The sequence below is a fragment of the Coenobita brevimanus genome, chromosome 72 (genome assembly GCF_032717465.1).
Source record: "Coenobita brevimanus isolate Jiangsu-jjx chromosome 72, ASM3271746v2, whole genome shotgun sequence".
Lineage (NCBI taxonomy): Eukaryota > Metazoa > Arthropoda > Malacostraca > Decapoda > Coenobitidae > Coenobita > Coenobita brevimanus.
This window is the reverse complement of record NC_137025.1, coordinates 1,842,127-1,868,314: the sequence shown is the minus strand read 5'-3', so window position 1 is coordinate 1,868,314 and position 26,188 is coordinate 1,842,127. Positions and strand designations below refer to the sequence as shown.

General features: G+C 41.4%; 1 protein-coding gene across 1 annotated transcript; it reads right to left on the bottom strand.

The window, feature by feature from the left end:
• On the bottom strand, window positions 1-25,431 carry LOC145407223 (G2/mitotic-specific cyclin-A-like). The gene is made up of 8 exons (XM_080278259.1): window positions 25,249-25,431; window positions 17,119-17,372; window positions 15,372-15,588; window positions 10,408-10,631; window positions 9,318-9,522; window positions 6,016-6,114; window positions 4,940-5,088; window positions 1-227 (listed from the first exon to the last, which is right to left on the bottom strand). The coding sequence occupies exons 1-8, from the start codon at window positions 25,429-25,431 to the stop codon at window positions 179-181; spliced, it is 1,380 nt and encodes a 459-aa protein (XP_080134385.1). The 3' UTR covers window positions 1-178.
• Window positions 25,432-26,188: the final 757 nt, after the last annotated feature.

Below are 26,188 nucleotides of genomic sequence, written 5' to 3'. Positions count from 1 at the left end.
AGCAGATCCTTGCATCCTTAAAAACTCCTAACACAACCCAGTCAGTGCCCTAATCAGCGCTCTTGTTATGTCCAGCATCAAATGTGCTCTTGGACATCAGGGACCTGTCTTCGGGGTCCCTGCAGTGCTTTGTACATGGGAGGATTTTTGTTCTCCCGGGAATGCTGTCCCCCCAGTCTCACCAAGGGAAGCTCTGACGTGGACTGAGATGAGATACTCCACTCCATCTGGGGAAATCAAGTCTTGATAATTTGGCAACTGCAAGAGAACTGCATGAAGTTTTAGTGCCTATATTAACAAATGTTCCTACACTCTCATGGGGCAACACAGGATTGGAAGACGGATGGATGTCTTAACAAATGTGTGCGAGACTGATGTGGCATGAAAATGAAGTCTAAAAGAAAGATCAATGGAAAAATGGAGACAATGAGAAATGAGTGTTGAGTGCAGACATTGGATGAGATGAAAAATGATATTCATGAAAGCTATGGATTAAGGAAGTATGTGGACAAAAGAGTTATTCTGTATGGAGGAGTGCAAGACAGATGTTTTGCATCCTCCTTTAGCTTGGCAGTCTTTGGATCTGATGGGTGATATGAAACACTTATGTATAGATAGTCATGCCTGTGAGGTGGGGACAGGATTCCATGGTCTCAAATGGTAAGTGAAGGAGTGTGTGGACCTTTTTTACTAGGCATGCTGTTAATCAGTACTCCCTCTTTCATGTTTTTCATTTTCCTTGTTTTCTAGACTCTACCTCACTTATGTGACCTTCACATATTCCAGCATCTACAAAGACTATTTCAGACAACCCAATGCTCCATTAAATGAAACAGCTGACACAAAACACTGATTCGACATATGCAATGCCATGACAATGTACAATACTATTCTGACAAAGGTCAGAATAATATTACTTTTAAAAATGTGTTGCTTATCACCATCAGCATCTCTGCCCTTTTTCCCCATGTAAAGATGAGGTGAGGTAGGGTGTAGAGAGAAGATAAACATATTATAGGAAGAAATATTCAACAGCATGCCTAATGAAATGGGTCAAACACACATTCACTTACCAGTTAAGACAAGTTAATAATAGAAATTATCAGCAGCTGAAGTTTTTTCTTTCCCTCTGAGGACTCTTGCCTCTTTGAATAAAGATCTGTGTTACAGCCATGCATTGTCAAAGATCTGATGTGATATAATAGAGATTACTGTTCAATAAAATGGTCTTTCATGACCAGTTTCATAAAAGTCATGGTCTTCACCACACTTTCTTTTTTTTCTTTCTTTCCTTTTTTTTTTTTTTATATCATGAATATAAGAATAAAATAAAGTCCTCGTCATACGGAACTACTAGTGCTGACTACGTATGTTTCAAACAAAACAAATGTATTTAACAAAACTTTGCACACTCAACAGACACCAGTAAAGGATATTCCAAAATTTCAGGTATGGAAGCATGATCTGAGGGGGTGTTTTGGCTACCACACCCACGGCAGGTCAAGCATGCATTATGTACTTGCTATTTTATAGTTTGCTGCCATTTAGTCCACAAAACATTACAGAAAAACTGCCTATTTAAGGTCCAGTGCTACCTACAATGCCAAATTACCAGATACTGCATCCACATTTTAGAGTACCAAGTGAATGGAAAAGTTGCAATGTTTTGTAACAAATCCCATATTTATATTGCCAGTAATCTACCCTGGGGGTAGGGGGGGTTTTCAAGAATATTCCCCCAGTATCCCTGCTTGTCATATGAGGCAACTAAAAGGGTTGGCAGAGGGTTAGTGCCCCTCCCCGGAAAACAGCCAACTAAAAAGACAAACAAGAAGCCTCAGACAAGGACTGACCAAAAGATGACAACCCAGGACCGGACAATGGACATGCTACAGATCGCAACATGGAATGTAAGGGGTGCGAATGACGAGGTGAAAGAGAGAGAGATTGTCCAGGTGCTTGAGGGTGCGAAAGTGGATGTATGTGGAGTAACTGAAACTAAATGGGGAGGAGAGAGTGTGAGAGAATGGGAGTATGGATGGGGTATATGTGCAGAAGTAGGTGAGAATAAGAGGGCAAAATGAGTGTGTATTGTTGTGAGTAAAAGATGGAAGAAGAACATAAGAGAGTATGGATCAGTTGGGCCAAGGATTGTGTGGGTAAGATTGAAAGTTGGAATACAAATGTAGGCGATTGTGTAAGTGTATGCGACAATGCCAAATCGTGCAAGCAGAGTGAGAGAAGAGTTCTGGACAAATGTGGAAGTGTGCATGGAAAAGTTTGGAAGGAATGAAAGAGTGTTTTTGATCGGTGATATGAATGTGAAGGTGGATGGAATAGTTGGTGAGTGGGGTGTGCCTGCTGACATAGATGAGAATGGCAGTGCATTAGTGGACATTTGTGCCGGGAGGGGGTTGGTGATAGCCAATACCCTCTCAGGCACAAAATGATCCACAGGTATACATGGCAAGTGATGAGAAGAGTGGGTGGTGAACTGAATGAACGGAAGGCAATGAATGATTATGTGTGTGTGGATGAAAGGATGCAAAGACGTGTAATGGATGCAAGAGCTTATAGAGGCTGGGGGAGTGGACTTTCTGACCACTACTTGGTGGTGGCCAGAATCAAAATCCAAATAAGATGGAGAAATAAAAGAAGGGAAGGACGGGAAGAAGTAGTTGCAAGGAGAGTGGAAAGGTTTCAAGAAGATGAGAAAAAGGCAGAATATAAGAAAGAGGTGGAGGAATGATTGGGTTAATATGAATTGGAGCTGATGGGGGACATGGAAGGTGTGTGCAGGATATTCACAGAAGAAATACGTGCAGCATGTGATGTGTGTGGGGTGAAAAGTAGACGGAGAGGGGTGCAAGGAACAGTGTCGTGGAATGAAGAGGTGAGACAGGCTGTGGCACAAAAGGAGAAAGATATAATGAATGGATGAGAAATAGGGGCGTGGAAGAAGTTGAGAGGCAGAAGAGAGAGTTATATGTAGAAAGGAAGAGAGAGGTGAAAAGATTAGTAAGAGAGAGTAAGAAGAGAGTGGATGAGGAATTTGGAAGGAATTTGAGTGTAAAGTGGAGGGACTGTAAGGAAATGTTCTGGAAAGAGGTGAAGAGAGTAAGACAGGGTGGCACTGAAGTTAGCAGGGGAGTGAAAGATAAAAACGGTAGATTACTAGAGGAGAAGGGAGAAAAAGTAAGCAGATGGAGAGAACACTTTAAGGAATTGCTGAACATAGAGGATGGAAGTACTGTGAGTATAAGTGGCTGGGGAATGGCTGGGAGGAGGAGGGAGGTGAGAAGACAGGAAGAAATCAGTAGGACAGAAGTGGAAGCAATGAAGAAGTCAAATTGGGGAAAGCCCCAGGAATTGATAGGGTGTGTGGTGATATGCTGAAGCATGGGGGAGAGATAGTAGTAGAAAGGATATGGAAGATGTGAAGATTGGCCTGGGAGGAAGGTAGAGTCCCGGAGGATTGGAAGTCAGGTATAATTGTTCCCTTGTACAAAGGAAAAGGGGAAAAAGAAGTGTGTGGTAATCATAGGGGCATTTGTCTTCTTAGTGTAATAGGAAAAGTGTATGGTAGAATACTTATTGACAGAGTTGGGGAAAGAACAGAGGAATTAGTTGAAGAACAGGGAGACATTAGGAAGGGAATATTCATTCTTAGATCTTTAGTGGAAAAGTTTCTAGAGAAGGGAAAGAAGTTGTATACAGCTTTCATGGATTTGGAAAAAGCACATGACAGGGTGGATAGACAAGGACTGTGGAAAGTATGAAGAATATATGGAGTAGATGGGAAGTTGTTGAATGCTGTGAAGAGTATGTATGATGGTGCGAAGGCTGCAGTGACTGTCGATGGTGAACTGAGTGAATTTTTCTCTTTGAAGGTTGGGTTAAAACAGGGATGTGTCATGTCTCCATGGTTGTTCAATCTGTACATGGATGGGGTAATAAAAGAAGTACAAGGTAGGGCTGTGAATGCTGGAGTGGCCCTGGTGAGAGAGGGTAGTGTTTGGAAACTCCCTGTACTGTTGTTTGCAGATGATATTGTGTTGTTGAGTGAAGACGAAGGAGAGCTGCAAGGCTTGGTGGATGTGTTTGGGAGAGTGTGTAAGAAACGGAATCTAAAGGTGAATGTAGAGAAGAGTAAAGTGATGGTCTTTGAGAGAGGTGAAGTCAGTGAATGTACAGTGAGGTTGGATGGTGAGGAAATGGAAAATGTGAGTACGTTTAAGTACAGGTACTTGGGTAGTCTGATGAGTAAGGATGGAGGGTGAAGTGCTTGAAAGGGTACAACAAGGAAGAAAGGTTGCTGGTTCCTTGAATACAGTGATAAGAAACAGGGAAGTATGCATGGAAATGAAAAAGTTACTACATGACAGCATTGCGATAACAACTCTAATGTATGGAAGTGAAGCTTGGACGTTGTTGGAAGGACACAAGTCAAGAGTGAGAGCAGTGGAAATAAGTTATTTAAGAGGAGCCTGTGGAGTCACATGGAGAGACAGGCTGACAAATGAGGATATAAAGGAGCATTGTGGTGTGGATGTGGATGTGATAGGAAGCGTTAGGAGAAACACACTGAGGTGGTTTGGCCATGTGGAGAGGATGGAGGGTGAGACTGACAAGGAGAGTGTATGTGAGTGAGGTGGAGGGAGGGAGAGGGAGGGGGAGGCCAAGGATGAGATGGGGAGGTATATGAGAGAGGGGTGTGTGAGTTGGGAGCAGGGAAGTGAAATATCGGGGGACAGGGTGATGTGGAGGCGATTTGTTTGTGGCCATCCCGTACAGGATTGAGGCGTCTGGCAATAGATGGATAGGTAGATCTTTATCCATAAAACAGCAAGAACAAAATTACAGGCACAATAGGTGCCCCTGGATATATCCTTGATGTACTGGCTGCCTGTAATCTTCCTTTAAAACAGTAATAACTTACTTAGATGCACGGTACTTGTCCCTGATGGCATGCTGTTGTGGCTCATGAACCCTGGAGAAGGCTCTGTAGATATTGACGTAGCACTCCCGCAGGTCTCCAAGGGTGTATCCTGTCCCAGTCACCATCTCTTGTGGCCACGCTGGTCGACCCTAGGCAAAAATCAATGCTGGTGAATGCAAAATCAAAGGTATGGTGTTATAACAATAATTCCATATACTGTACTACACGTTATTTTACATATTAACCCATTCACCCATATGTCTTTTTTCTTCCTGCCACCAATTTCATTCACCACATGGAAGACTTTTCAAACATAAGAGGTTGGAATCAATAAAATGTTTAAAATCAGTTAGGATATTTCCACACCAGTTTGTCTTTTAGCTCATAATCCATAAGACTTCAATGAAGTAGAGGCTAACTTCTTGGAAGTTCTTAAATTCAATCACTCATGTAGCTTGTGAATATACTGGATAACTTGTGATCAAAATACTATACTGGAATCTGCAAGAAAGAGTGGATGGACTGGCTGACTCTAGTTAGATCCCCCCCATTCACTTCGTTATCCACTGCCAGATATCACTGCACTTAACATCATGGCAAAAGGTTGGTGGGTCCAATCTACTGCCACCTAGCAATGGACTCATTGCTACCATATCCCTCTGTCCACAGGCTAACATCACAGAATAACTGAAGTCTGAGGTTTATATAATACTGTTATCCAAAATTTTTTAAAAACTCACCTGATACATTATGAATAAGAAAAATGCTTCAGAATTTGTTTTGTATAGTCCCCACAAACCAGAAACAAAATTATCAACAAGAGAAATGCTTCACAATTTGATTTGTATAGTCCCCCACAAACCAGAAACCAGTCTCAAAAGCTGTGAGTGAGACAGCTCAGCCTTACAAACTTCTCTTTGACAAGCAAATGACCAAATTTCAAGATTCCATATAAACAGATAAGAAGACCTGCTGAGATAGATACTCAGTTCCCATGGGAATGGTATAATCATCAACACTCTAAACACAATGTATGTTCTGTTCTGAAATACTGTACTTTCCCGGCAATAACATACCTGAGTGTGGTTGGCAAGGGCAACTGCAGAAGCAGCAATCATGGAGGGCAAAAACCGGAGGAAGGGATCACAGTCTAGCATCGTCACTTCCGCTAGGAACTGAGGAGTAGACATATATCTTTCATAAAGTACGTTTGTGGTACCATCAGAAAAGTTCATCTAGAAGTGAGGTGCCATTAATTATCTTGGACAACTACAAGCAAAAACTGGAAAAGGAAAAGCAAAAGTGCACAGACCAACCCCTACAAATGATTGCAAAGATTTAGCATGTGAGATGGATGAAACATTGCAGTCATATCTGAATCATTGGTTTCTTTACATATCGAAGAACATTGCTGTAAAGGCTGCTGCTACAAGGGCCGTGAGAGGATGATGTGGAGGTCTGTCAGATCATATGATTGTGGTATGCAACATCAAGCTGAGAGGAGTGAGGTGGACCAGGACCAGTCAGGGAGAAAGACTTGAAAGTCGAGAAGCTGAGGATCAAAGAAGTGGCAGATGAATATGGGACCAAAGTAGGGGAGGAGCTGGAATCAGTGAACTGGAATGAAATGGATCTGGGCAGCCTGTGGAATGCATAGAGGGATTGCTTAGTTAGGAATGCTACAGAGGCATGTGGTGTGGCAAGAGTAACAACAAAGAAGGTATGGCATAGTGGGATTAGGAGGCTGAGAGAGCAGTGGAATAAAGAACGAAGAAGTGGCTCAAGTGGTTAAAGGACATGGGTTTAACTGAAATAAGAACTGAACATGTTGAGAGCAAGCAGCACATAATGAGACTAGTGAAGTGGAAAAAGGAGGTAAATGATGATTTGGGAAGAAAAATGAATGCAAATTACTTCGAATTTAGAAAGTTATTCTGAAAAGAGGTGTGGAAATATAGAAGTGACAGCAGAAGGAAATATGAAAGTGTGAAGAATGTAACTGGTAGATTATTAACCCATGGGGATGAAGTAAGAACCAGTTGGAAAGAATATTTTGAAAGCCTGGTGAATGGGAATAGAGAGCAGAGCAGCTGTAAACATGACTGGTTTTGGGGGTGTGCAGAGAAGGAATGCAGTGCCAGGATATGTGACACTTGCACAGGTGAAGAACGCCGTGAAGCAGCTGAAAAATAGGAAAGCAGCTGGGGTCGATGAGGTGTATGCAGAGATGATTAAGTGTAGTGGAGAGAGTGGAATGAAGTGCTTGTTGGAGATAAGTAAGAAGGCATGGATGAGTGAAGCTGTGCCAGCAGAGTGAAAAAAGGCTGTGAATGTACCCCTGTACAAAAATAAAGGTGAGTGATGTGAGTGAAAGAATTATGGTGATATAAGTTTATTGAGTGTGGTAGGGAAGGTATATGGAAGAATTATTAGAGACAAAGTAAGAGAGATATCAGATGTCCTAGTGAGTGATGAACAGGATGGCTTTACAAGTGGCAAAGGATGTGTGGATCAAATATTTGCAGTGAGACAGATGGTGGAGAAGGCCAGTGAGAAAGACCACAAAGTGTTTATGACATTTATGGATCTGGAAAAAGCATACGACAAAGTAGACAGAGAAGGATTGTGGAAGGTTTTGCGCATGTACGGTGTAGATGGTAAGTTGCTAGGTGCCATCAGTTTTTATGATGGTAGTGAGGCATGTTTAAGGGTAAATGGGCATTTAAGTGAATGGTTCACCATCAGTGTGCGTGTGCGACAAGGTTGTGTGACGTCCCCGTGGTTGTTCAATATATAAACAGATGGAGTGATGAGAGAAGTAAAAACATGAGAAGTGGAGGGAGGGATGGTGTTGGTAATGAATGGTGATGGATATCTCAAATTTGTTGCATGGTGATGATGCAGTGCTACTTGCAAATACCAGACAAGAACTTGCTACACTAGTGCAGAGGCTTCATGCCTTGAGAGTAAATGTAGAAATGAATAAAGTGATGGTAATCGAGAGAGAAAAGGTGACTCCCAGTGTGATGTTACAGTGAATGGAGAGAGACTGGAATTGGTGAGAGAGTTCAAAGTGATAGAAAAGAGGAAAATGTGCAAAAGAAGTGGAAAATAGAGTGACACAAGGAAGGAAAGTGGTTGGTGCTCTGAAGGCCTTGATAAGAAACAGAGGTTTGAGTGTTGCAGCTGCCCAAGGCTTACATGAAGGAGTGTCAGTGCCAACTTTAACATTTGGATGCGAGACTATGGTGTGGCATGAAAAGAAAAAACCAAGAGTGAGAGCTGTGGAGATAGGACCGCTGAGGAATGTATGTGGAGTACAGAGAGTGGATAGGATACAAAGTGCAGTCATCACTCAACATCCACGGGGGTTAGGTAACAGAGACACCCATGAATGTTAAAAATCCACGGATACTTGCTGTCCCCCCTTAAAAACACCTCTGGACCCCGCATTTCCTTATATAACTAAAGAAAAACCCTATGTACATGTTTACAACCATTTTATTTAATACAAGAACATTAAAAGTTAAAAATAATGAATAGTGTTCTGCATGGCCTCTTCTGACTACTGTGTTCATCCCAGCTCCCTCCAAAAGGAAGAGTGTTAGTGTATTTCATTCACTGGATAATGCCATTACTGCACTAAAACAGCCACAAACTGTGCCTGGGATAATGTTACAGTGTCAGCAGAGTTCAATGAGATTTTTTTTTTCTGTAGCCATCCGTGGATATTCAAAACCATATATGTTAAAACTGCGGATGTTAAGGGATGACTGTAAACTAAAGTGATTCGTGAAAGATGCGGAGTGAGGAAGTCTGTGGATATCAGAAATGAAGGGAGTGTACTGAGATGGTATGGTCAAGTGGAGAGAATGGATAACAATAGTGATGATAAAGGTATATGAAGGAGGAAGGAGGCGAGGTAGGCCAAGGAGAAGATGGAGGGATATGGTGGATGAGTGTATGAGGAAGAAGGGTGTGGAAGTCGGTGAGGCAAGGAGACTGACAAGAGATCAAGCTAGCTAGATGAATGTCATGAGAGGAAGTGCATGATCAGGGATTTGGCACCCCTTCTTAATGTGACAGCGTTCGGACTGACTCTATCAAATACGTTTATGTGAAGTGGCAAAATGTGGTGAAAGTTTTTTGGTGTAACAGATACAGCCAGGATTCTTTTGGCTTGAATGATGAGTGAATGGAAGCATGGACCATTGAACTGGGCAAACTTGGGCTGTCTGGACTTTGTTATTCCTCACCCTGCCCTAGGGTGGGAAAGTAGGTCCGGATGATGATGAAAAGTAAACTTCATAAAGTACAACACTGAACACTTTCCACCTTGAATGCATCATAAACCTAAACCAATGCCTTTGACACTCACCAAAGCAAGGTTGGTTGTTTCCTCAGAAGCTTTGCACATGCGGGCAAATTTATTAACAAAGAGGTGTGCTGTGGGGACGGCCATATCAAAGCTCAGGACTTTGAGAATGAGGTGTTCCATGCGCAAGATCTGGCCAACTTTGTATGTGTTGTCGGTGATGTAAGCAAACTGGCCCACATCTGGGGGGTAGATCTCTTCATATTTGCTGCAGGGGGAAGGAAAAAGGAAGGATGGTGTGGGTGAGGCATCCCAGGCTTACTTTACCTATAAAAAATCAACTAACATCATGCAGCGTCAAGACTTTAAACAGGTCAGTGATGTAAGGAAACTGGCTCACATCTGGAGGGTACATCTCTTTGTATCTGTTGCATGGGGAATGAAGCAAGGTGTGGGTGAGAAATACCAGGCTTAGTTTAACTCAACTATCATCACCAGATCGTCCAGTGAGTCCTTGAGTAACATTACCGATAAGGTACAGAGCCACTGTGCAGGAAAAACAGAATGAACTGTGCAGTCTAGAGGAATGAAAGTTAAAGTTACCACAAAAGGATCAACATTCTATGCTACTGTGCACTGGAGATCTAAATTCCTAGTTTTCTTAGGAATAAAGAAACTAGCTAAAACAAACAATTCATGATGCACAAGCACATAATGCACAGGACTAAGATGAGAAACAATGCTCACTGTGCATCACAAACAGTTGTTTTTACCACAACATTCATGCTACTATTGGACAATTTTGTTCAGCCAAGAGAGATTTCTGAATTGAAGGGATATTAGTTCCAGCTTTCATCATCACACAAATAGAAATCCTTGCTTGGCTGATATCTGATAGCAGCAAAATTAAACTAGCTGAAGAATATGTCACCAGATTCAAGGGGCTTAACTCCTAATATATCAAGATGGAAAAACTGTACCACATGAACTCGCAAAACATCCAGCTAGAAAGTTGTTTCACTTTAACTTATGCAATAATGAGAACTATAAACATATTAAATACAAAATACTGTACACCTCAGCCAAACATCAAGGTCTTTTTCAATGCAACTTCCTGAAAATGTTTATTTTTGTACTTATAATACATGCTTACGCAGCTATAAACATGGCGGTGGTGCCGACTAGCTGGAGTTTGTCCCTCTTGACGGACATGTGGGACAGAAATCTGTCAATATATGAGACAGCCAGGTAGAGTGTCTCCGTGTGTAGGCTATACTCCTCGGCCACCTCCACCAACCAGTCCACCAGAATCCACCGCATGCTGGCTGTGATGTCGGTTTGCTTTGACATGTAATTGGCTCGTGGCTTGTGACAGACCTGGGTGGGGATCAGAAAACTCAAACAATGAACAGGGCTTGCATGGTGAGTCATAATGTGGTCCATTGACTGGTCATGCTACCGACAGTTCTCACTCCATGTTTTTTCTTGTTCTCTGGACCCTACCTCACCCCATTCTCTGGCTGGAAAAGATGCTATTGTAGGATGATGATGACTGTGATAATATACCACTGCAGCATAAACTTATGGCAGCCCTTTTATAACTTGTGCCCTAACTGTAAAACATCCAGAAACAAATTTACACATGGTTAATTAAAATAATTGCCCTGTATTTCAACTGAAGTCTTAAGACTGGTGCCTCAAACAATATCAATTATCTTATGGTTCTAGTCAACTGTGGGGCATGAGGAAAGCTGACCAAATGGCCTAATAAGGATGTAATAAATACTCTCACAGAAACACATGTCAAAGACTTAGATAACAGATTGCCACATCAGATAAATGTTTTATGAATCACTGACAGCAGACTGTTCACTTTGGTTCCTTGCATGATATGAACCTGTTAATCTTTTACATACTGGAAATCTAAGTCAGTAATACTAATTGCATAAATGACAACCACATTCATCAACTGTCATACTGTACAGTGTTACCAGGTCACAGGCTTTCATCATACGGAAACTTGATGCAAATTTTTGCTATTGTACTTTCCTCACCCTAATTGACACTTGTCCCTGAGCTGTTACTTATCTCATGGCCACCACCACATCCACACCCTCACCTGGTTAAAAAATCAATTACCTGCGTTTCAACTGCAATCATAAGACCGGTAGAAACATTTCACCAATCCACACGCATGCACAGTATGTATATATATATATATATATATATATATATATATATATATATATATATATATATATATATATTATATACATATATATACATACATACACAAACACACAACACACATACGGCATACAGTGATCCCTCATTTATCCAGATTTACAGTATCCGGACCTGTTCATTATCCTGATACTGAACCTTGGTTCTGTTAATATATATATACATACAACATACAGTAATCCCTCATTCAGCCAGACTTGCAGTATCCGGATACTGAACCTTGGCTCTATCAAACCATTATCCAAATTTACTTGCTACTATCCGGATGAAAAAGTCCCCAAGAACTTTGGCTGGCCAACCGACATGTTCAAACATTTGGTATTGTGGCTGCTGGGATCTTGCCATGTGGAGGAAATAGGCTGTAACCCACAAGCTGAGCTAAATGTCTGTCCGCCCTTGTACTGAACGGTCAAAGTTGTGCGTTGGTCTGATCACTCCCTACGAACCTCCAGCACCCAAGTGATACCGACTGTAACCCATAACTGGTGTCAAAACATCCGTAAGCATCCCCACCAAATGTCCAAAGTTGTGCGGCCTCCGGGATTACCCTTCCCAAACTGCCACCGTGCATCTAAGAGACAAAAGCCACAAGTCAGGTGAAAGTGCCCATCCGCCTCTACACTGAACGTCCAAAGTTGCCCAGTCACCGGAAGCTGTGTTTCCCAATGGCCAAAGCGCGTGTAAGACGGACCATAAGCCACACGTCAGGCGAAAGCACCTTTCTGCCTTGTGACAGAATGGTGCAAATCCAGCCCACAGCCTCACTTCTTCCCCCTCCTTACCCTCCCATGCTCCCCTCCTTGCTAGCCAGGCCTCCCCCCTCACTCCCTCCCCTCCTTTGCCCTGAAAGCACTGACCCAAGACTTTTTGAAGTTTTTGGTTATTTATCCGAATAATAATGGTCGTATAAAAGTTCTTCCGTGAAATCCATGAGAAAGTTCATGAAGTTCTGCATCTAGACATATGCTTAACTCTTACAAGATGCAGGCAAAATTTTGCACTAAGATGATGGGAAGTTATGTGAAGGTACTGGTAAGTTTTACTCTTGAACACCATTTATTCTCACTGCAGTTTTATTTTACTCATCAGTTTTCTGTGTTTTTATTAGCTTATTTCATAGTATATACACCAGCAAAGGTGTGTGGTAGGTGGTGGCGACCATCATCCACTCACTTGATGTAGAGCTGCGTACTTCTCCCTTAGCCTTTATCATTCTTTTTCTGTGTCTGCCCTCCTCTCTTCATATTTCTCCCATCTTTCCTGTCACTTCTCATTGCTTTTCTTTCCTTTATAGGTGGCTTTACATTGAGTGACAAGCCAAATGGTTTCCTGTAAGCCAAGAAACCATTTACTACGCTGGGTGGTAACCATATAACCAAACCATACGTGCTCCCTAAGTGTCAACAAGTGGGTTGGTGGAGGATTAGTGCCCCTCCCCATAAAACAAATAACTCAAAGTCAAATGGCCACCCCTTACGGGATTGTGGCGTCTGGCAAAAGATAGAAAGAAGATACACCAGCAAAGGTGATGGTATACCATTTATACCAATATAACAAATTTCCAGTGGCATATTTGGCCATGGAATCCTTTTTGTGTGCCCCGGAAGCAGCTTTTGTGTCACAATGATAACGGATTTTCAAACCGTTTTTTTTTTTTAATGGATTTTTGTTGTTTATAAACTGTTTTATTGGTGTTCAGCATTAATATGGACATGCCTATGCATATTCCAATGTCTCTATGTCGTAGAATGACCAGCAAACACTGCCAAAATTTGGAGGGGTACTGTACATACACTATAGGTATTTTTTGTTTTACTGTATTTATTTATTTATTTTTTTTTTTTTGCATAATTTTCTTGGTGTTTAGCATTTTGGATATTCCTATGTGTGTTTTACATATAAATACGGCAGACTGATATGAAAACTGTCAAAATTAGGAGTGGTACTGTACATAGTAGTGTACAGTTTTTTTTTCTTTTTAATGGCTTTCTTGGTGTTTAAAATTATTTTGGATATTCCTACGTGTTCTGATATCTGAATATGGCAGAATAACCAGAAAACACTACCAAAATTAGGAGGGGTACTGTACATACAGTAGTGTATAGGTAGGGTGTTTTTTGGTTTAGTAGTGTATAGGTAGGGTGTTTTTTGGTTTTCAATGTTTTTTATTTTTGCATGGTTTTCTTGGTGTTTAAAATTATTTTTGATATTCTTATATATTTTGATGTCTAAATATGCCTGAATGACAGAAAAATACTCCCAAAGTAAGCAGAGGTATTGTACAAATGGGTTAGGTATAGAAAGGGTCTGGGTATAACAGGGAGGATATTTTTCATTATCTGGACCACCCAGACATGCCTTTGGCTCTATTACATTGGATAATTGGTGGACTACTGTATGTATGTATATAGATAGATAGACAGATAGATATATTATGCATGGAAGAAGGAATCAAAGGCGAGAAGCCTGTCCTCCAAGAAAATAAAAAACAACTTCATCTGAGAGACTGGAGGTCACAGACAGTAGGAAATACAGATAGAGAGACTGTTCCAGAGATGGCCTGTTGCAGTTCCAGAGTTACCTGTTGCATACATGAAGGACTGGGAGTAACAGTTAACTCTTGCATTAGAGAGCTGGACAAAAACGGGATGAGAGTTTGTTGCTAGACAGGTGTTACATGCCCGTATATACTGTAAAGTACTAGTATTTGTAGTGGCTGTTGTAGGTCTACATTTACCTGTTGTGAACATGATGCACTACAGGTTAATGTTGCCCTTCACCAGCAGTTCACCATTACCCCTTTGGGGAACAGGAAGAGTTGAGGAACACTGGTACAACTGGGCGACAGATGTACCCAACAATATTGGTGCCACCAAATGAAGGTATCCCTCCTGCACCTACATGCAGTATACAGCTCAGTAATGTATGAAAAAAGAGAGAGAGAGAGGGGGGGGGGAGTGAAATAACAAAAACTTTAAAAACACTCTTGAGAACATCACATCTCTAATTTCCCCAATAAATATTCACTATTCGACAGCTTCAGGAAAAGTATATAGGAAAGAAAAGGGATGTGCTTTGTTTTTTCTTGATTTGGAGAAGGCCTTTAACTGAGTCCCTAGGGAGGTGGTGAAGTGGGCAAAGAGAAAGTTTGGGATCGAGGAGTGGCTGGTTAGAGTGGTTATGGCTATGTACCAGCATGTGGGTGCTTGTACCCAAGTGAAACTGAATGGACATTTGTGTGATGAATTTTCCGTGAATGTTGCTGTGCATCAGGGGTCAGTCTTGAGCCCCTTGTTGTTTATAATGGTGCTTGAAGCCCTATCATGTGACTTCAGAAATGGACTCCCGTGGGAGATGTTGAATGCCAATGATTTGGTGTTGATTGCAGATAATGAAAGGGAGACGGAGGAAAGATTTAGGAAGTGGTGAGATGGTAGGGGGGGCACAAAGACTCGAGAGTAAATGCAGATAAAAAACAAAGGGTATCTAGGGTTGGTGGTTGTACTGTCAAAGAAGAGGGAGAGTGGCCATGTGCTGTTTGCCCCAAAGGTGTTGGAAGTAATTCCATCTTTTGCAGTGTTTGTGGTAAGTGGGTGCATAAGAGATGTGGTATTAGAGGTAAACTGCGAGATAATGATGGTTTCATGTGTGCAGTGTGTCAGGGAGAGCATATGGAGATTGTCAGGCATGAAAGGTTTGAGTTTGCTAGTGAGTCTCTCGAGCATATGGATGTATGGAACTGCATAGGGAGGCTGGCAGAGATCGAGTAGCTTGGTCAGCCGCCATTAGGTGACCACGGCTGACGCATGCAAGCATGTTGGAGCCTTTATAAATGAAATGAAACAATTAGCATCCACTATCACCGTGCCTCACCTCCGCTTCTCTCAAGTACTGGTAGATGTCAGCAGCATATTCCGGGACATCAAAGACATCATCAGAACGACTGTGTAAAATATCTTCACGGGGGCTGGTGGAGGAGGACTCAACAACCATTAGGTCATCATCGCACACACTCATCTCCATCACCTCGCTGCTCCCCCCACCACCATCACCATCTCTACTGCTGCTACATGACTCATTATCTGAGGATCTGAATAAAAATATAAACATTATATATGATGATGATATATGTGTGTGATATATATATATACAGGAGGCCAGGGCTAAGCAAATTGGTCCTGACATTTAAGATGAAAGTGACCAGCCTCACACATCCCTGAGTGGCATTACATGAGCAATAAACCCCAACCACCCCTAGGATATAAACCTTTACCGGTTCAATCTGATTGGAGTGCCATAATTACCCACTAAACCACCAGGCGTCAAAATTTGGTTATATGGTTATCACCCAGCGTAGTAAATGGTTTCCTGGTGTGCCTACAGGAAACTATTTGGCTTGTTACTCAGCACAGAGTCGCTCACAGGCAGAAGGAAGAGGTATGAACGAAGGAAAGACAGAAGAGAGAGTATAAAGTCACCCATAGGCAGAAGGACGAGGAAAGAATGAAGGAAAGAAAGACAGAAGAGGATGGAAGGAAAGAAGGATGGAGGAAAGGAAAGGGCAGACAGCCAAGAGCAGCACTACATCCAATGAGTGGATGGTGAGTGCCCCCACCTACCAAACCACATACACACACACGCACAAGCACACACACTCAGTAGATAAATATATATGCACGGGTCCTCACCTACTTACAAACGGTCAACATACAAATTTTCAGACTTATGAATCTGTACTCCCAGCAAAATATTCATGGAGATACATGAGATGTTCAACACTTTATTATTAAACAGGCTTTATGTTAATGATTTTGCCCAAGTGTAGGCTAATGTAATTGTTCTAAGCATGTTTAAAAGGCTTGGTAGGCTTGGCAAGGCTATGATGTTCAGTCGGTTAAGTGTATTAAATGCAGTTTTTTGGAACGTTACCCGTTCGTAAGTACGGGAGGACCTGTATGTATGTGTGTGTGTGTGTGTGTATGTATATATATATATATATATATATATATATATATATATATCATCATCTAGACCTCCTTTCCCACCCTAGGCCAGGGTGAGGAGTTGCAATGTCCAGACAGCCCAAATTTGCCCAATCCAATGGGCCACGCTTCATTCAAGCTCCCGGAATCCTGGCTCTATCGGGTACTCCAAAAAACATTCACCATGTTCTGTAGCTTCACACAGACTTATCTGATAAAGTCAATCCAGACGCTGCCACATTAAAAAGGGGTGCCAAATAATAATAATAATAATAATACGGCTGAACAGTGCAATAACGGATTTGAAGCAAGCTTTTGGTAGCATCAGCTGGAAAATCATGGAAGATTCTATGCATTTTTTTTGTGATTAATTAGTGGTTGTTGGTTGCATTACATTTTTTTCATGAGGGTAGTACTGTACTATAGTGTAAGAGAAGTTAAAGGAAATGCTTACTGCTTAGTATGGAATGGATGTCTACTTGTTGTGTTTATATTAAGTGGACAAATGGTATATGGACAGAGTAGCTAAGGAGTTGAATGGGAACAATAAATAGTGTCAACCTACAATCCTAAGGTAACAACAATGAAATCATGGAAAAAGGAAAATGCTATACAGAATCAAGTGAAGCATTACTGACCTGTGTAGTGAAGTAACAGTGGGGTCAAGTTCAACCTCTTCAGTGTCATTGTCACTATCCGATGGACGGGTTCTCCTCTCCCTGAGTGGGCGGGTCAGGGCAGAAGTGAGAGAGGACGCTTGAGGTGGACAAAGCACTGGGTCATGGTGGATGGTGAATGAGGGCTGGGATGACGAAGTCAAGGAGGATGTAGACGAAGAGGAGCATGCACTCTCTTCATGCTGTTGTGGCACACCAGTCTCATAGCTCACACCCTGCAAGAGAAATGGCATAAAAAATAAGAGTGATGTGAAACACTACGTCAAAATGGTCTGGACATGCCGAGAGGTAATATACATGTTGTATCTGGAAAGACTAAAAGGTATAAACAAATTAGTAGTAGTAGTTATTCCCTAGGCAGTCTGGCCAAACAGCCCCAAGACCCTAAGGAAGGCCACGGCCAAGACCGAGGCTTTCCCACAGAGCTCTCAAGGAGTGTATGTTGTGTTGTTGGTGCAGGTGACTGTGTGCAATGCAGTCTTCCATAATGTGCCTAATAGTATGGGGTGTTGTGCTGCATCCTGAACAGGCATCAGTGACTAAGTCATCCAGTCTCTTCTGATAACTCAAGAGAGCTGGATGACATTCACATCTCAGCCTGGCCAGGTGGACCCTCTCCTCATACGGGATGTAGGATTCAGAAGGGTGGATATCAGGACTCTGTGCATGCAGCTATGTGTTGTCTTTGAGTGACTGAATGGAGTGGCGAGTGATCTGAGCATGGATATGCTTCTGGAAGCTGGTTTGAGGCAGGTGAGGGGAAAGAGATGACAGTATTTGTGTATGATATCGTGTGCTGGGTGTTGTTTTGATGTTCCTTGGCGTGTGTGGATGTGCTGCCATGTAGTATACTAATAGCGCTGGTTTGTGGAGGCTGCAGAAAGAATCTGTGTGCCTCTAATGTCTAGATGATCCTTGACTTTGAGGACTTTGGTTTTCTGGTGTAGGTGCTCTGTAGTACCTGAAGCGGTGGCATCTTCGTCGTGGGTCCACCTCCTAGAGGCAGTCAAAGTGAAGGAGGACAAGAGCATGGGGCCAAACCACCGCACACCCCCCTAGGCCCTCATGGGGCCCGAGAACCTGGGAATGGCTTCGGTCGCCCGGGCAAGTACCATAAACAAACTAGTTTAAAGGTAGGATGTGCTTTCAAAGATCACTGTCACATGGTGAACATGATAATGGGAGAAAAGTACAGACATGTACACTAGGCTAGTAAAAGAAATGATGAACAGATATGGGTGAATGATAAACATAGGCTGCATGGATGTGCATGCAACAGACTTGTTTTTGTGACCCCATGCTCAACTAAATATAAACCCAATGGACTGCAGGTTGAAGCTACCTATCTGTAGCCTATATCTTCCTCTCCAGGAATAGGAAGAGAGTTGAAGGATGTTTGTATAACCAGGCAGTGGGATATCTGTGCTACCAAAGGCATCCTCTTCAGTATCATGACATGGACTGCAACTCTTTCATTTGGTGGTCAATGAAATAGTTTCTACTCCACATGTATTTAAGAACAGTATGTGGGAGACCCTGATTCCCTTGAGATTGAGCTGGAGATTCTGAATAACTCAACTTAACAACTGAATAATTCATGACCTATTTGTTTGAGTATTCTGTAGCTCTATTTTCAAGCTTGCACTTTCCTGGATTCTACCCTCCTCTTCTACTTGTGGATAATGAAGTAATCATGATTATCACATTAATGAAAGAAGAATTATGTGGAAGAAACTTGTGGGGGGTGAAAGCAAAAAAATTTAATAGCCATGGTTTAGCAGTACAGAAAAGGAACAAGGGTTTTTGAATGTCCAAGGCAAAGTAAGTGATGATGCTAAATAGAAATAGTGCAATGAACTGTGGAATATATGGGGGGGGGGGGATCCTGATGAATGAAGTTTTCCCCCTTGTAGTGTACAAAAGCAATGGTGACTGAAGTACAAAACTCTAGTGTTGTGAAGTACATGGTTAGAAATTCACAAAGTAAGGCATACCAATGATAAAAAGGAGAGTAACAGCAGCTAACAGGAGATGTGTGGATAAAATATTTGCAATACAGTATGATCAGGAAGACCTGGGGCACCATGTAATGACCAAGAGATTTTATTTATGGATGTGGACAACTTACAAATCAGTAAATAGGCAGAGATAATGGAATGTATGTACTGAACCAGACCACTGTGTAGTGTGTGGAAGCAAAACCGACAAATGCCACAAAGAGTATTAATGTCATTGCTGTAGCTCCAGGCTCATCTGGATGAAAGACTACCCGGTTCAGCCAGGGACTCAGAGATCTCCTGCTGAGGTTTTGTTGAAGACGGGTTGCCTGTTACAAGATTGCATTGCACTTGGTGAATAGGTGTGCTGTGGTGTGAGGTGCTGCATTGTAGTGAGGGCATATTACATTTTTCAAGTTGTTTTTCATGTCTGTACTTCAGCAGTAAAGAGGGTATCAACCACTTAATCAGATTTGTGTTAAATAAGGGATTATGAGGTCACTATAAGCATGAATGAATCAGTAGAGGTCCTGCTAGTGAATGGTGAAATAAGGAAAATTATATATATGATCACTGCAAATGACTCAGTACTGCTCGTTAACAGTTACCATAACTGAATCTCTGTACAGTACAGCAGCATAGTCCAATACTTTTGGATGTTCATGAGTGATGTTGTAGCCAAGAGCAGTGACTTTGTTAATGGATTAGCCTACTGACATTGTAGCAGGCTAATAAATAGAAAATAACAAACTGAATTATTTTAGATCCTTGGTGCAATGACAAAGAATGAAAATATATTCACAGTGACTGTGATCCTGAAATTTTGGACACCACTAAAACTGCAAAAGAACCAACAATAACTTACAGATGCCAGTCTACCATGAAATAATTAAGATCATCAAAGCCAAAGGAACCAGGCTGCAAGAAAATGAATGCAAAATCAGCTCACAATCGAATTTTTAATACCTGGCAGCAGTTATGTGTAAGGAGGCTATGGAAGCAAGGATGAAAGTGAGTGAACACGTCAAGAGTGATTGGAGAAATTAACCTCTTCAGTACCATCATTATGTATATCATCAGTTCACTCTTGTTACTTTCAGATGACTGTCAACTTTGAAGAAATCATTTACCAAGATGGGGTTAGATTTCATTAACCTCTTCCAATTTGATCAATAAAACCATCTGAAGGTACATCAGGGAAAATAAAATTCAAAATACATTATCAGACTGATGGGATTAATAGTGTTCTGGAGGAGAGACTGGTCCGTTTGGAAGTGAGAAAAATGCACTGAAGGACAATACTTTTATCAAATCATCCATATGGGTGTGAAACTAAACACTAAGCGAGAAAGGTTAAAACATTCATGGAGATGCCCACAGCCGCTTGAGAGCAGCAGCTGGTGAATGAGCCAGATGCAATGGGCAACAATAGAATTTATGAAAGACCTGGTGTGAAGGACTGAGCAAGTGGGATGCAGTGAGCTGTGGTGTGAATGTACACAAATACACTGAAGCAGTGTAGACATATGGACAGACTGCTGGAGCAGTGATGGTAGTGTGTGTGAACAAGGTTAAGTGGTGCTGTGGCAAGAGGGATAGTGACAGCTACAGAGAATGAAACTAATTGGTATATACTTCAGTTAAAAATGGGACAATAAGGAAAAGATATCTAGAGGGAAAGAGTATATAACCTGGAGATTTCTGTGACACCAACCCCTATGTGGGAGTTCCCAGGAGATGGTAAGATGTCGGTGAGAGAGAGAGAGCATTTGATATGTCTTGAGGAATGTATGTGCATCTTAAATTAGAAAACTGTAAGAACACAATAAATAACACATACAATATGTATGTGGCTGCTAATCAAAGTTGAGAGGTGTGTGTGTGTTTAAATGGTATGGTCAAAGAATGGGTAGACATATGATGATGAAAGGTCTATGAGGAACATTATGTGAAATGCCATGTCATGAACTACTGAACTGTACTGTAGTGGCCCTAGGTAACATTATCGAGTGCAGAAATCAGGCAATTTCAACTTGTTGCTGCAGATACAAGTATGGACTATAAGGGACGTAAAGAGCATCAAATGACAAGTAATATTTTAATCAGATACTGGTAACTGACAGAGTGGTACTACTCCACAATCATCATTAGTGAATATGAAGATCGAGCTATATTTAAGTACCGTACTATAATCTGTGGGTGGAACAGAGCTCTCAAATATTCAGTGGTGAGAGATAAACTTGTAAACAATTTCATACCATGTATGTAAGATTTTATTGTTTGGTATTCCTGCTTCTCAATCTTAGTATGAATCCAACCCTAGCTGGAAGCAACATCCTTTAGTCCTAACCATAATATTAATAATAATAAAGGGCTAATAATACAGTATTACTTATTCTACTGTTCATACTGTACAATTTATAAGGCTCCAACATGCCTGCAAGCGTCAGCCTAATGGCAGCTCTCCATACTGCTCGATCACTGGCAACCTCCCTATTTAGTCCCTTATCCCTGAGGTCACACCCTATGACCTTATCCCAGGTCTTTTTTGGTTTGCCTTTTGCAACTCTACCCCCAACATTCACACTCCTCATCTTCCACACCCAGTAGTCATCCTCCATCCTCTCAATGTGCCCAGACCATCTCAATCTACCCCTCCTCACTGCAACACCAACCAACACATTCTGGTCCCATCCTTCCCCTCAACTGTTCAGTTCCAATCCTTGCCACCCAAGCCTCGATTCAAGGATGCACTACACATCTATCGAATCTTTATTTCTGTACATCTAAGCCCCTGAATATCCTCTTCCTTTACTGCCCAGGTCTTCGTATCATATAGCATTACACTCCTACCACACTGCTTACCCCCTAGCACAGAGGGAGAGCTCTCTCAATGTTAGCAAAGGCAACAGCTCCTTGAATGTCCTCCATCCACTCCTTACACTAGCCACACAGTTAGCTCCAGCCCCATCTCCAGTGCATATGTCCCCCAAGTAATGATGACATTTGATAATAAAAAAGCTGCAACCAAGACTAGTGAACAACTAAATGAAAGCCTACATATCCTGCTTAATAACACAGCTACATTGCAATGCAGCATGTCATGAAACAATGACATTATGAGAATCTGAGTTTAAAAAGGTCTGGTTTAAACCAATGCCTTCCACATGCTATCCAATAAATACCTAAAAACTTACTACCTACATCTGTATTGTATTTGATGTCTTGGTTGATCAAAATGTGTTCAAGCCATTAAAGATCTGCTATATAGGATACAGCATGGGGCTTATAGTGTGATGCTGGGGAGTGGATGAAGGGAAAAAACTGAACTGCAACGGACCTGCTGACAGATTGCTGGAAAATAAAGGGAGTGTGTGAAGAGTGGTAATTTGTGATGAAAAGGAAGCCTTCTGTTACATGGAAGAAAGCTGATCAAAATATGGCTTAGAAACAGGTTAGGTGAGAGATCAAAAGAGATGGGGAAGGACAGAGCAGCCTGGAGACTTCTGGCATGGTCATCCCCTGAATAACAGTCTGCAAGAGGGGATAGATAACAGCAGGATATAAGTGCAAGCTGTGGGTAAGACTTGAATGTGTGGGTTGCCAAACAGTGTAAGTACTGATTATAGGAAATAGTGTCTGCTTCAACGGTATGGTCACAGAATGGTGCAAGGAATGCAAGGTTGAAGGTGAATGTGAGAGGCAATGTCATGATACCATTAATGAATATTGTTGGGTAAGGTGTGAACTAGGATGCTATGGTTTCAACTGGACATGAAGAGTGAATGCAGCAAATAGACCAATTCATCTTGTTGCTCCAGGTACCATTTGAGCTGTGAAGAATGTGAGCATCATAAGACAAGGCAGGCATTATGTAATTTGACAGAAGACAGAATGGGAAAAATCCACAAATGTCTTCAGCAATAATGATGATGAAGCAATATTTAGGTTGTATGACAGACCTGTGGATAAAACTCTAATGGTTCAAACTGATTAATGAATGGACATGTGGACCAATTTATTGGTGAAACCTATCCACTCTTGAAAAGTGCAAGAAACTGAGCTAGTATAGACCAAATCTAATTAAAGCAAGTGTTTACTTTTAAACTATATAATACTAGAAACTAAAAAACCAAGTACCTGAAACCAAGCCTCTTTGTAAATAATGACATACATGAAGGCCTACACATGCTGCACTAATATACTGTACATTGTAATGCAATATCATGATAAGTTATAATGATATGCAAATGCCTTAGTGTGATCATGTCTTTACCAGTCTTTACTTCTGAATTGAAACATACCTTGTTGTTGTACAATATATGTACTTTGTAGCCACACAGTACCAATGTGTACCTATTTGCTGAAAGTGTTTGGTACAACCCACCACCTACTTTTGCTGTATATGTACTCTATACTTTTACACCAACAAACATTTCAGTGAACGAATATAAATCTGTCATCCTTTTCTGTGTTTATCTTAATGTAACATACAGTACTATCCAAACAACCTTGGCAATGTATAATTATCTCCAGACAGCAGCAGAGAAGACCGGCGGGTCCAAGGGGGTAAATCGATCCCCATCGGGGGGTAGGGGTGATCAGGGGAGAAGAGGGGAGGGAGGGAGACGCGCGAAATCAAATTCAAATTTCCCGCTGCGCCGCCATGTTGACAAGATCAGCTGTTGTTAACCCTCTCCCTTTTCACATTTCTAGCACCATAGTTACCTAGAGCTGCTGTCATTAAAAAGGCTACTCAAATTTTATAACAAAACCCTATTAAAAAAAAAAACAAAAAACGACTGGAATACTGATGCACTGAAGGGTAAATTAGCATTTGGTGGTGGTCTGGCAGATCAGCTGACACGAGATTCAAACTGTTGTACTGAATGCAATGTTGCCCCAGCTGCTTCTCTTGTAGATATTATGCCTTCAAAAATCTTATTCCTAAATAATTATAGATTCATATATACCCAACATCAAAGTGTTGAGACCGTATATAGCTTAATTTTCAAATTTGGTCCTCGTGGAGTTCTTTGACCTTCCTTTCAAACGTGATTGAATTCCTCCACAGAAAATCACGTCCACTGGAAGGGAGGTATATTATTCGAAGCCCTTTCAGTAAAGCCAGATTCTATTCAACATTCAGACCACCTGAGGCCTAAAGTATGCCTAAACAATGACTTCACGTGACATATTGCAGCTCGCCAAGTCACTGCGTAGGAAACGAAAATTTAAACCTAAACTAGCTAAAATATGTTGAGAAAAGGAAAATCAAATCAATTAGCACAAAGCCATAATAAAAAAGGGCTCATAACTAGTTAATTTCATGTTAACCCTTTCACTACGAAGTCACTGGATTCTCGCTCTCTAGATTCGCGCAGCTCATTTTTCGAAATGAAAGGCTAGCAATATCATTAGGCTCTTCGCTATGAGGGGTCTTACCTACGCTGAAGAAAACCCTCTAGTGGTAACATAAGACTTCATGTTTAGGTTAAATGTGGATAAGCGATGGAACAATTGAGCCATTAAACAAACAAGCATGCACATCACTGAACACTACATCCCTGGATGTATTATATACTCTGTATAATTTGTTTACACAAAGCACATTACTAAGCACGTGAACACGCCTTGGCATTTGTAAAGAGCAGCTATGCGCAGGTTACACCTAGAACTATAAGTTCAAAGCATACTGTGTATGTACACAAAAACTTAGACCTAGGGAATTGAGTTAAATTGCTTTGGAATTTATAAGGAATGTACCGCATGCCTTAATACCCTGTATGGGTATGTATGCTTCCCAAACCTCATAATTGCCTTTTTTTCATTAATACAGTCGGAATTTTATGTGCAATAATCAATCTGCCACAGGCTACAGGCATGCAAATATACGGTTATTACAATGAGAAGTATACATGTAAATGCAGTATCTGACTAAAACAGTAGGCTTTCACCCATTATGTACATAGGTCCAAACTTTAGGCACAAGCAACATGAAAAAAATAAATATGGCGATTTAAACCTCGATGTAAACAATCATGCACGAAATCTAAACTGAAACGTTTCCTCACAGTATGCATTCCTAACTCACCTGTTTAGCTGCTCTAGTCGGCTGTTTCCTTATGTTCGAGCTGAGGGCGCCTAGGACTGCCCTTCTGTTGGTGTTATTTGTATTATTAGGAACATTACTAGTTAACCTCGGATCCTCTCTCTTAACTCTCCTCTGGGCCGGCACTCTGTTCTCTTGATCTTCGTAAATATGCGTTGAAGACATTGCCCCTGCTAAACAATAAGCTACTACACTAAAAGCCGAATGTTCTCCCCACAATTTAAGTGTCCCAAAACCCCACCAACACTCAAATAAGCCACATGGGAGGGAGAAATATGAACGCGAGTGGAGGGAGCAGCTGGGACTGGGAGCACCTCGCCGCCTCAGGTTTGAAGTAGCCAATAGGAAGCGCGTATGGTTGTGGCGTCACGGGTTTAAAGAAGCCTATCAGGGGTGAGCAAACTGTGACGTCATGAAATTCCGGTCGTGGATTGGCTTGTACTGATGACGTCATGGGTTTAAAGTAACCAATGAACAGAGTATTGTCTTTGACGTCATAATTTCTATATGCTGATTGGCGGATCAGTGATATCGTCATTGCGCGCGCATTTGATTGAATTCATTTCTCGAGCCTCATGTAAATAATGCCATCATTTTATCATTTTCATACATTTATTGTACTATTCAATATTTTTTTTTCTAACAGCAATAAGTACAGAATTCGAGAAGAGCTAATATATTACTGGGCTGTTCAAAATATCAGGAATGCGAAGGAAACACGCTACAAGCAAACGGGTGCCTCAGGACTCATCTGGCATTTAAACTTTCTGCGGGAATTATGAATGAGTTGAACCGCGAGTTTGAATTATTCTATAGAAATAATATCCATTTTCCGTCTTTATGCTTGCTGAAGAACATAATAAATATATCAGGTTTCCATTTATAAGACCCATGAGTCATATTTTTCGTTAAAAAGCTGTAA